Source organism: Pelecanus crispus, chromosome 10 (assembly GCF_030463565.1).
Source record: "Pelecanus crispus isolate bPelCri1 chromosome 10, bPelCri1.pri, whole genome shotgun sequence".
NCBI lineage: Eukaryota > Metazoa > Chordata > Aves > Pelecaniformes > Pelecanidae > Pelecanus > Pelecanus crispus.
In genome coordinates this window covers 16671499-16684133 of record NC_134652.1, presented here as the reverse complement: position 1 = coordinate 16684133, position 12635 = coordinate 16671499, and the positions used below count along the sequence as shown (strand labels likewise).

Genomic DNA, 12635 nt, shown 5'->3' with positions numbered 1-12635 from the left:
GTATATAATATAATACATATTATATAATATACATAGGAATTTCTTACAATACATACCAGGAACCCCCACGCGATCTGCTCAGTAGTAATAACTGAATATACAGAATGCCACTATACGTGTCTGAGGCACTGTGTGCTGGAGAGTAAATATGCAGCTTTAAAATCCGTTTGGCTGAGTTATACCTGGATACCTGAACTGAGTTTTAAGTTGACATTCATCAAGGATGTGCTATCAGCACGTCAAAAGAAAAGCAAAACAAAATACAAGTCACTGCTAGGTTTAAGAGGAGAGTACAAGTACCTGAATTGAGTGAGGATAGTGTGTAAACTGTCCCTGAGGGTTTTTAAACAGTGTGTGTACAAGTTGGATTCCTAAGAACATTAGTTTAAACTTACATTGCGGACTGATAAAATACCAATGTCTGACAATTTAACAAGTGGAGGTTAGAAAGAGTTATGAGCAAACACTCAAAACATATTTTATACATTTTAAAGCAGCAGTAAGCTGCTGTAAGCATACATCCCATCAGTACAAGCAACACGTGGGACTCAGATAAAGGTTTCTATTTGCAAAAAGCCCATCATATATCAATAAGTAAAGAATATTCACCTGCTAAATTAGAATGCACCTAGTTACAGACTAGCAATTCAAGATTAATTTTTTTAATCAAATACTTTGCTATTACATACTAAAATTCCTTAAGCTCACTAATGCTGGTATTCTAATCTATTTTTTTTTTTAAATGTTCCCCCTTCATTTAAGAAATATACCATTCCACAACTTAAACATTAAGATCCATTTTCAGTCCTCAGATGTAAAAAGCATGTCAATGAGTTTATATTAAAAATTTACACGGTAAAAAGGCTTGAATTTCAGCCAGAGATTCTAAATACTACTCATTCCCTGAAGGCGTAAGGGAGAAAGAATCCCTACCCATTTTTCTTGTGATACAGTTTTCAAACTGAACATTAAACAATGGTCCAAAATGATTTTTCAGTTTGGGAAACTTCCCTTTCCCTACCCATCATCCCAGATTCCAAATGTCAAGCCCTGAAATGGCCTATTGAAATGATTAGTTAAAAATATCAGGCATGCGTATATACATCCCCTGCCTGAACTTCAGAATATTTTGTTGTACTATTCTTTAAAAGACAGATTAGTATCCCAAGAGAACTTGTGATCTGACCTGAAAAGCTGTTAATGATCCTAGATTGTACATTTAAAATATCTCATAACCTGAAGACCAGATTTAATTAAGACTCTGGCATTGTAACAGAAAAAGTGCTGCAGTTATTTATCCCTTTTCTGGTACTTTAGAATAGGTCAGACAAGTGCTTTCTATAGTGACAGTAAAGTCTACATGCTTTCACGCAGGCATAAAAAATATTATCTGCAAAAATATTTGAGAAATGTAGCACCAAGTAGCTGATAAACTGTATTAGCAGCTGTAGTAGTGTCTTCATTATTTCCAAGTAAGAAATAACATGAAGTTAGACTGTACTAGGTGACAACTATAGAAATTGTTTTCTGACATTAACTTTTCCTGCTCCAGTCAGAATGAAGCCTGTGTCCTAATCCCTGCTCCATCAGGTAGAGTTATCATCTTGAGTCCTTCTAAATTATACTTACCAATTCAGTAGAGACAAGCACAGGGGCAGGGGTGGGGATGTTTCTTTAAAAGGGTGAATGAAATGCCCTGGACAGGCCAAAAAAAATCCTTCCTCCTAGTATGTCACCCAGGAAAACTGATTTTGCAACCGGGCTAAGAGATTTTTGTGACGATTAAATAAAGCTCTCTTAATATGAAGGTTTTCACGACAATACCTGAATATGGGCATAATTTGATGGGAAATGAAGTCCAAAACTGCTGCTCTAATACTGGTATAGCGGCTTGGCCCCAATCAACGCAAGAACAGGAGAGAGGGAGAGAGACGGACACTGGAATGCTGTAACTACTTAACAGTTTTTTCTGGTACATGTGGAGTGCATCTACAGATCATTTTGAGTCTGCAATATCTCTCTGCTTAGTGATCACCACAGTACATCGTGTTTATAATTAGATACAGATAATTAGAAATGAATAATTGTAGCGGTTATTGTATTTGCTACATCCACCAGAACTGCATGTAACTAGCAGCGCAGATTTTCAGGTTTCTGAAGGTTCTAATTACAGAGTTTTTTTAGGTAATTCGAGATCAAGTGGAAACCTTTATAATAGCAAAACTAGTCTCAAAATGTTTTTAGGTACAGCTTTTTAAAGCAGCATTAGTCAATATTTTCTACTGCCGCCAAGAAAAAGCAACATTGACCTAGACTGAAATTACATTTAGTTTCCAAAACATTTGTGGGGAAAACCTAGAAGTTTCTGATCCTCATGAAAATGAGGGAAAGAACCCTTCCTGTTCCACCTCTAACATTTGGCAGAGAATTTAAGATATTTAAAATATTGTGACAAAGCTTTCAGTACAGGTTAATAAGTTTGACTTCATGAGAGTTTGGACTGCAACAAGTATATGCATTCTTACACTGAAGAGTTAAAATTTTGTCTTCACTGGAGAAAGAGCTCTTTACATTACAGATGTAGCCGCACTGTTTTTGAGAAACAAGGGAACGGCACAGTGTTCCCTTCACTCCTTGGACACTGTGTTCTTCTCCTAAGACTCAAGGACATCTTAAGAGCATTACTTCAAAGTAAACTGGAAGAAACACATGATAATTCCAGTTTTGCCTGTATAACAATCATTGCAGATGATATAAAAAACAATTCAATCAGAACTAAAAAGTTGTTCCAATCTATACAAAGCTTACTCAACCCTAAAGTCCCTGAATCGGTTTGCCAGCTCCAGTGAATTTCCAGAGGAAGGCAATGTACTCTTAGATTCTCATGAAAGAAATATTTAGACTCAAATGTCGGCCTGCCACAAGACAAAGCACAGACTATTCCTTGTCTGCTCTCAACCGGTCTAAACACACGTGCAGTTGCCTCCCAGGTTTAGGAATATCCTTGAGCACTGGAAAGCTCTACAAAAAAGGTGGTATAGGAGTTCCTTGAGAACACAGAAGCTGAATGTGTTCGTGACTAGAGGCACTATCCTACCTGTACACCTGCATTTGTTAAAAATCATTTGTTTTTCAATTGCCATGAAAATTCAGAGTGCAACTTCAGGTCCAGCAATAGGGTTGGTAATGCAAGCATCAAATTATGAGTTCTGCAACAAGAAGAAAGTAAAGGCATACCTGTATTGCTTATGCAGCAACTTCTCCTGCGTAACAGGGTAAAATGAGAAATTCTAAAGGAAACTGTATTGAGCCTTTTAAAAAAAAAAAAAAAACCAAACCAAAACAACCAAAACCCCAGGGAATGACTGGAAAATAAAATATCTTTTGACAGAAGTAAAAACGAGTCCAGAAACGTGTCCCTACAATAACTAACTGGAAACGTTCAACTCTATAGCTGTACTCAAGCATTACGGCCACAATAACGCCTACAACACTGTGGAATGAGGATCCAGCTGGCTGAAAGTGAGGTAATAGTTTGTAATAGGTCAGAGTTCTAAAAAAGCACTTTTACATCTTACAAGTCCAAATAAAAAAAAGGACACATTTCATACATGTTGGGCTTTCTCACCAGAACTGTACGATAATTAACTCCACACCAGGACCCCTACCACACTAAGCCTTACTCATCTTCAATTATATGCTGCAGCAAAGATTTACCAAGCGACACCTAAACTTCAGTACAATATGAAACTTGATTCTTAAAACTTTATACACACAAAATATAAAATTACTTTTCTAGGATGGGGTAGGGGAGAGGGATTCTCCTTCATGATACTTGGACTGAAAAACTAGTTTTCAGAGACTGCCACAAATATTATTCACAGTTTCTTGCTGTCAGGCTTTTCAGCTACATCAACGTAGTACACAACAATACTGTTAAGTCCAATAACTACATCGGATGGACATTCTCAGGAATAAGAGAAAACTAGTGACAAAAAATACCCGAAAGGCCTCCTCCTAACGACGTCTCGATTTTTACAGGGTTGCAGTTTGTCTATGTTACACGTTAATGTGATCTCAAAAGAGCAGCAGGAGAAAGATTTTAAACCTTCTCTCCTGTCCAAGTGATCCAAGTAACATAAGCATCCACTTACCAGAAATAACATGAGAAACAAGGTTTTTGTTACAAAGACAGCAGTGAACCACACCTTCCCACACCAAAATATGGTCAACCAGGGATTTTGGCCATGCAAACTGCTGGTCAGCAGGAAATTAAGCATGCTAATGGACAAACATTAATTCCAATCATATATTTAAAATGATCCCAAATACTACTAGTTAGCTACATTGAAAGCGCCTGTAAAAAATATGTAGTGAAAAATGAAACAAAACATCAGTGATCACTGCAGCACTTAGAGTGATACTAGTCTTACGTGATGAATCACCTCAGAGAAAATACATTAGATGGGACTTTGAAACAAAAAGTTAACATTAAAAGGTGCACCTGAATATTACAGACTAAATTTACAAAACCTACAATAAGGTAAAATATATATCTTTTGAATATTCAGCAGCTTTTTTTTAAATTTGTTTTTATTTTTTGAGAGGCTCATGAAATTTTAAAAAGGGACCACTAACTAATCTCAACCATGCTTCACAAAACAATAATGGCTATTTTATATTGCAGTTACCAACGTAATGCAATTAGTGCTTAAAAAATAGTCTACACTTTTTTCTTTTTTTTCCTTTTTAAACAGAGACCTTTGGAGGAAATATGGTTGTTCAAAAGCTTCTCGAAAAAGAAAGATTACCTGAATATTAAGTTATCACAGATCAAGTGTTGTGTTTAAAAGCTTTGCAGACATGACTACTACAATCTTCAGGTCTCAGGACATTTAAACTGAGAAAGTTACGCGTTTGGTTTGTTGGGTTTTTTTTCTTTTTTAAATCCACTTTCTAACCAAAGCAAATAAAGAGTACTCAACTTCTCACTATCTATTTACAATTCTTAGCCTACAGTCTGAAATGACAAGACAAATTCTCTTTTAAAACTGCAGCATTAAAGGGTAGGCACACCATTCTTCTGCTGCACGATTGTCACCCACTTAAACGTACACATACAAAATATTTAGGTTAGTAAAATGAGCACTTCACATACACTACAGTGACAAGTTCTATAAAACTCAACTCATGTTGCTTAAATAAAGACAACTGCAAAAGGTTAAACCTCTCTGAACAGTAAAACTGTGTTTGTTTTTTTTTTTTAAACTTGCAGCAAACTTTCTACCATAACCTCTAACAGCAGATGAAACCACATGTTTAACTGCACCTTTATTGCAATCACCAGCTAAACTGGAACGTATTGCAGAGTTTATATACTGCTACTGAGCTTAAACTGCTTTAAATGCCAAGATGACAACTAGAGAGCTAAGAGGAACCAGGATTTTGAGTACTAAAATATATTAAGTAAACAAAAACAAAGTCTACTTGGGGCCAAATGCCCAGTCCGTTTCAAGAATGAGCAGTGCATATTTTAATTACAGCAATGGTGTGCCTAACCTTTGAAAATACGAAGTTGCTGGGGAGGGGGAGAGGCTAATAGGATCAACTGTTTCAGAAGTCATTCAGCATCCCTAGGGCTATCTAGGCCACCCTCCCATGAACTCTGAGAAACCACTTTCAATCACTGACATCACTTAATGCTCTCACACAAAAACTCCAACGCTTCTTTTGGTTGTGCAAATGGGAAAAAAATGGTAATTCTATCTACCTTTTGCACAGATTAAGACCAAATTGTTTCTACCTGAAGAACCAGCAATTCTGATTTGGTCATATTGTGGTAAATCCAGTAAGCTCCACCTAGTTACTGACCACTCCTGCAGAAAGTATCAAAGATAAAAGTTCTGTATAAAACTTATCCTGGATCTCCATATAATGATAATGATATCATCATATTGAAAAAAACTGGATTTGTGGTTTACGGAGTGCTTTTACGGTGTTTAAATGCTTATTCTAGCATGTGCTAAACCACTATCAAAATAGATTAAATAAAAACAACAACAAAAAAGCAGGACTTAGATTAATTCCTGCTACTGGCAACTGTAATATTTAAAAAGGAAACACCCATTCATTGAGTGTTCGACCCTGACAGTATTACAGATAGATATGATGCAGAGCCTGAATTAGATCAGGCTACCAGTGTTTTACTTCTTCCCTGAACATTAACAAGCTCCTTCACTAATGTGGATATTTGGGCAGACTACTGAGGTTGTAACGTTTGAGATCACTGTTCTGTGGGCTTTTTTTTTTTCCTTTTTTCTTTTTTTTTTTTTCTTTTTTGTAATATCACAGTAGTTTGTTACACAAATCCCCCTTCCCCAGATTAGAGTCATTTAAACTAGTTGTTGGAACCACATAGTTTAGTAAACTCAGAATCAAGTCTGTAAAAAGCATAAAGGTCACAAAGAACCATAGTTCTGTTATAATGAGGCATACCCTAATACATCATTTAGTGTACCCTGACTGCTCCTGACTGAGAAGCTTGTCTTCCGTGAGATAAGGCTACATCCTCAAGCAGGTGAGTCTAAATATCACCCTTCAAAAATATCAAACAAAATTACAGCGAAGGTAGTGTTACAAATAATTAACTGACATATTCTGAAGGTAGTGTATGTATGTTTTCCCTCCCCTCCCCTCCGGGTGAGCACTAAGCAGACAGTGAATGGTAAGTATGTTTAATTTAGAAAGAAAATAGTGGAGAGCCTAATTAGACCCAATTGATTATCCATCTAATAAACAAATCTCTGAGTTCAAGAGAGGTACCATTCCTAAATAACTTGATTTAGCTTGGATCTTTCAATCAACTGGATCAAAGAAAAGGAGGGGAAAAAAGATTTCTGAAACATTTTGAAGAATGACAGTCTGATTCTCATTCAAAAAAAGTCTGGTTTTAAGAGAGTATCAGTTTAACAGAGTGGACTTATTTCTATAACAGCAGACAAGAAAAATCCAACACCAGAAGTTCAGGCAGGCTCTACAGGCAAGATGTCCACTTCCACAGATCTGCATTCTTTGTGAGGTAACTCAACTCTCTATTACAGAGAAACACGCAAAAAAAAAGGGGGGGGGGGGGGGGGGGGGGGCGGGGGGTAGTGGGCAGGTGAATGAGGGAAACTGCGCCACACCAGGCTAGAAAAATTTACAATGTGACATTCAGAGCACACCTTTCACCTGTGTCCACACAAGTCTATGCTAAACTGCAAAGGAAAGAGCATTGCAGCAAATAGGAGAATCAGGTGCGCTCAGTGGTGGTTGAACTATGCAGTAGTGCTCACCCAGTTTGCAAAGTAATTGGCACTCTACAACATCCCTACTCATCTTTCAATTCATTTGCACTTTGTGCTGCTTCTCCCTGGGGATCTAATTCAATCTTTACTGAAACATCCTGCCCCTCCGACCTCATTAATTTCATTTTTTTCTTTGGAGGGTTTTTCAAAGTGCCCAGCCTCTCTTTAACTTTGTACTCCAGTGTACTGTGGGGGATCCCATAAATACTCTGAGCTTTGGAAACACTCATTTTCCCGCTCATAACCACAGAGATTGCTTCCTCCAGTATCTCGCTGTTGTACTGTCTGTATCTCCCTCTTTTCTTCCTAGGTTGCTTGGAGCCAGGATCTCCCTCTTGATCTGAGGTGGGATATGGCTGTCCAGAGGTAGACTGCTCAGCATCTGAGCCCCAGGAATCTGGTCCAGCATCCAGCAAACTTCTCCTGTTTTGTTTTGGAAGGATAGCCCTTAACTTTTTGCTAAGCGCGCTCTCCGTTTGTGAACCCATTACCAAAGAGCTATAGCTGTACTGGTCACCAGTGCGGGACTCCCATGAAAGGTCCATGCCTCGAACTTGTGGTATCTTTAAATCCACAGGAGACGAATGGCTCGCGTCCTTTTTCCCATCCTGTTTAGTTTGAAGTGCCATTTTTTGAAAGGCAGAGTTTTCTGTAAGAAAAGGAAGGTCACTGATGTTGCTGAGTGCACCATTTCCCCTGAATTTCATGCGGCTGAAATTGAATTCGTAGTGTGGTTTTGCCCAAGAAGCCTCCCTGGATAATATTAAGTGCTGTCCATGATTCTGTAGTCCAGATGGCCCATGGCTGGCAGCCGTAGAAAACTGGTTTCTGCTCAGCAGTTCTTCACTAATCTGGAGTGATCGAGCCAGCGGTACTTTAAGAGATGTGGAGTGGCCATAACCTTCCCTGGTTCCATCCTGCAAGCTTCTTGGAGGTACCCCATCACCACTCTGTAGTCCCTCCGGATGGTGCTGGCTGGGTCTCCCAGGTCGCCTAATTGGATGGAAGGAAACTGATGTGAGCAGGACTTGCACAGGTAGGGAGGGATGGGTGAGGGGGCCACTCCTTTATTAGAAGGCCTTGCTTGGGTAACATCACTTTTTGTGTTATTTATTTTTCTCTAAATTTTTTTTTTATTTTTTTATTTTAATTTTTTTTTTTTTTAAAGTCTCAGCATCAGTCAGTTTTAAAACTTGTTCGCAAAAAAAGAGAAGCTTTTTGGGCAAAGAAAAATGAAACCTGTTGGCTGGTCTCTGGTTGGGTTCACAAATTCTCGGAGTAGAAAAGACTTCGCGCAAGCGTCTGAAAATAGCACCTTAATTACAAAGTAGTAATCAATCGCCATAGATCTACACACAACTGTGTTACTGGTGTGACGTTACCACTAAACAAGTACAGTAATAAAAGAGTAAGCCAAAGTGCAACATATTCAACATGCAAATATGACTGCCACCTGCAGTACCTACACATAGGTGGAAACCTTGGATGATGTTCGCTTACATCATATTGAAGAATTGCTGCTCAGGATGGAAAAAAAAAATGCTTAGCAGGCCTTAAAGGTATTTGCTTGACTTTCATTAAGCAGCAAATATGAAAGCACTGCATTACACTAGACTTACCAAATTGCTCTCTTAACAACTAATTGCATATATACATGTCCCTCATTCTCATCTGATACATAGCATGGCTAGGGGGGGGAAAAAAAAAAAAGATCTAAGTTCCAACTGTCATCCAGATCGAGGGTTAATAGCAGAAAAAGCAGTATGTATTTTCACCATTTTCCTTTCATCACGAGTGTTCTTTCTATTGACACACAGTACCACTACTGCAGATAAACGCATGTATTTTAATATTTTGCTTGCTTAGCCCCCTGTAGTAATTAAGTCACACTAGTTTCAAAATCTACCCCCAAACTTTCCCATGTTCAACATACAGATTAACAGAGAGACTAGTAAGCAATTCTATTTCATGCTCTGGGACACTATACTGGTGTAAAAGCCTCTAGCTAAGTCAGCATTATTTAAGGATAGGATATGTACTGCTGAAAAGCTACACTATTCTTTTTAACATCACACTGGGATTAAAAAAAAAAATCATTTAAAAAGTCTTTAGAGAAAAGACGTCCACTGAAAGGACCTGGCATGTAATCCACATAATGCTCAATACATATGCTGCTAGCTTCTCTCCAGGATGCAGTAGGTCATAGTTGAAGTGGGTAACAAGAGTTAACAAGGGTTCAGAACAAAATCCAGGTAAGTGAATGAAAGTTTGCTATTCCGGAGAACTCTCTCAAGCAACGTGCACTCTCTGCCCCTTCTACAGCATGTATCAGCATCAGAATGCGCACCAGTGATTCTATGCCTAAATAAAGGTCATATACCCTAGGACAGAGGGTCACACCTGATTTCACTGATGCTAAACAGACTGCAGTCACCCTCATTTACCACACACCTGCACAAGTAACCACAGGTGCCAGTATGCCACATCCTCTCCAGACCCACAGAACTGATCAGGACAGTGGCAGATGCTGGCCCTGTGCGCTGGACTTTGGCCCTCACTTGATACACAAGCAAGGGAACAAACAATACACAGCCTCGGTGGCTACTGCTGCCTTCCTAGGAAAATAAAGCTGGAAATAACCTGTTCGGAACTGAAAGAGAGGAGCTAGTGGGGAAGGTTTATGCTAAAGAATTGTGAAAAAGTATTAAGACTAACTTTTAAACAAGGATTGAAGTATTTTATTAATAGAAATATTAAATGGAAAAAGTAATCTTGAAGGGAGAAATCTGAGACAACAATATTTTTCCAAAGAGAAATGCAAAAGTTGAATCAGTTGCTAGCAGTACATGGGATTAGTGGTGGTGGTGGGTTGTTAGTTTAAAATTTCTAGTTTTTCAAAGTCTATTGTAAAGCTAAATCCAGCAATTAAATGGCAGTTTAAACCGTATACTGTTTCTAAAAAAATTATTTGTTCACAGTAGCTTCAAGAAAAAATTGTACCATCAACACCCAAAAGCCCTCTTACTGCCACAGTCGGCCTCTCCAGTACAATTAATTCAATCCTAGCTAAGAGTAAAGGGTTTCTAAATGTATGCAAACGGTGACCATTAGAAATATGAAACCTTAAGGAAATTTTGTTGATATAACATTCTTTCACACCTTGAATTAAGGCAAGACTAGTACACCACATTTAAAAAAAAAAAAAAACAAAAAACCACCAAAAAACTTGTTCAGTGCTACAGTACAATCACAAATCCAAAAAGCTGTATTTAAAATTTTCTGAACTACCACACTCTCCCCACCCCCTTTTTCTTCTTTTAAGTTGTGGTTTATGCTAGGAGATATTAACAAAGAGTATGCAGTGATTCAAATCTAATTCAGCTTGGTTCATCACCCAAATCATTGCTACCACTAAAATAAACTTTTCTGTTAGCTAACTTTCCCCTAAGTGAAATGAAATCTAAATTATATTGCAAAGCCTCTAAGATTCTTCATACATTTAGGTGAACTTGCACCTCCATGGACATCACTTATCACTGAACTCAAGAAGCAGGTAATGGCAAGATCTTTGGCTAAGAAATTGGCCAAAACAACAGTATTAGAGTTCTTAACTGCAAGTTAAGCCTGTCTCAGTTTGCAACAACTCTTATTTGGCAGGTGGGATGAAGGTATTTACCAAAGGTACAAGTTGAAAAACACATTACTCCAAAGGGTTAACACCAAAAGTAAGTTAAAACTAACAGGAGGTAAGCACACATTTCTAGTAAAAAACAGTTTTAAAAGGTCATAGTAAGTTGCTTTCTCTTACCCATTTCCCGGAGTACTGGAGCACCCTGGAGAATGACTCAGAGAGGTGCTGCCGGCACAAGGACTCTTCTTAGTGGATAAATCAAGCACACCGTCTGTAGAGACAAAAGAATGACTTCAGTGTTTGAAGAAACAGGATCAGCCATGTTGCCCCTTGACAAAACAAGGCTTTTGGGCTAAAGTCATATTTAGCACACAGCATTTTCTATTTTATTTTATTTTTAAACAAACTAAGGCTTGGATTTGTTTGCAATTTGGCTTACAAGTGACTTCAACATAGTCCTCAGAAGTCACAACAAAATTTGACAAAATTAAATGTGCATCTGTTACAAGGGCCAGAGACCAGAAGATGACCTACAAATGACAGTTCAGGATACAACATAGTCTATAGCACGACTCACCCTCATCAGTCCTAAAATGAGACATTCTTTACATTTCTGAGATTTGGGGGGCTTTAAGCCAGTATTTGAATTTTTTTTGATCCAAATCGCCATAGGAAAATTCATTGAGAATTTCACATTGGAAACTCACTTTCAAATGAACACACACACACACACAAATGTGAGACGACTCCTCGCCTGGCAGCTAGCTTCATCCTTTTTTCCATGTCGCCAATGGGTCCCTACTGGCAGAGCTGCTGCCTTTCCCCTCTATATTGTGCCATTTTAGTCCTTCTCTTCTTCCATACACAAAATTGGTTTTCCTGCTAGACTGTTTCTTCCATTCTCACTAATGACACTTCCTCACTCACCCATGCTCCTCTGCAAGCCCTTACATAAACTCTGCATTTCTAGGCAACAGAAAAAGGAACACTTTTTGCTAGAAAAGCCTTGCTCCCACTGCACTGAAACAACTTGAAATTCCGGTCATTTTAATAAGGGCAACATTGTCGTAGAAGCAGCACAGCCATCTGAAATTCCTGGAAACTTTGGAACAAGGAATTTATGAGGCAAAGATAAATGAAACCTGTTGGCAAAGTAAACGAGACATTTCAGAGCTCCTTGCTCATTCCATCTACTCAAGTAAACACCACCCAACACAAGAACAATGTAAGATGGCTTTCAGATTGCTTAAAGTTCTCATTTGACATGGAGGAAAAACCATGATAAATAGTGAACTAGAACTAACTTATGGAAAGCTGTTCCACCCACCACATTTGGGAACACACCATAACCCAAACTTAAGCAAGCAGACAATTCTATCTTCCTTTTGAACAACACTTAGGCAGCCACAAGATACAGAGACTGGATCAAGTAGCACCTCCTTTTCCAGAGGCTATACTAAACAGCACAGACTGCTGCCAAAGGCACTTGCATCCATGCCACCTCCGTCAGAAGGGTCATTACAACCTAGAAGTCTCCAAGGGCAAGTAGGACCAGCCTCATGGAGAAGTTTACAAACTAGCTGGGTTCCCCTCAACCCTCTAAACAGAAATATAACAAACAGTAAGTACCACTAGCAGTCTTTCATGACAGCCTCTTA

The 12635-nt window shown here is 38.4% G+C and overlaps 1 protein-coding gene across 1 annotated transcript in view; it reads right to left on the bottom strand.

The window, feature by feature from the left end:
* Positions 1 to 7346: 7346 nt before the first annotated feature.
* The window catches only part of LOC104033799 (ligand-dependent corepressor), a 54373-nt gene continuing 49084 nt past the window's right edge, over positions 7347 to 12635 (bottom strand). Inside the window, exons 6-7 of the mRNA XM_075717750.1 lie at positions 11155 to 11248; positions 7347 to 8339 (exon numbers count right to left, since the gene is read on the bottom strand). Coding sequence (XP_075573865.1) covers positions 7370 to 8339; positions 11155 to 11248 — 1064 coding nt within the window. The 3' untranslated portion in view covers positions 7347 to 7369. The remainder of the gene's footprint in view (positions 8340 to 11154; positions 11249 to 12635) is intronic.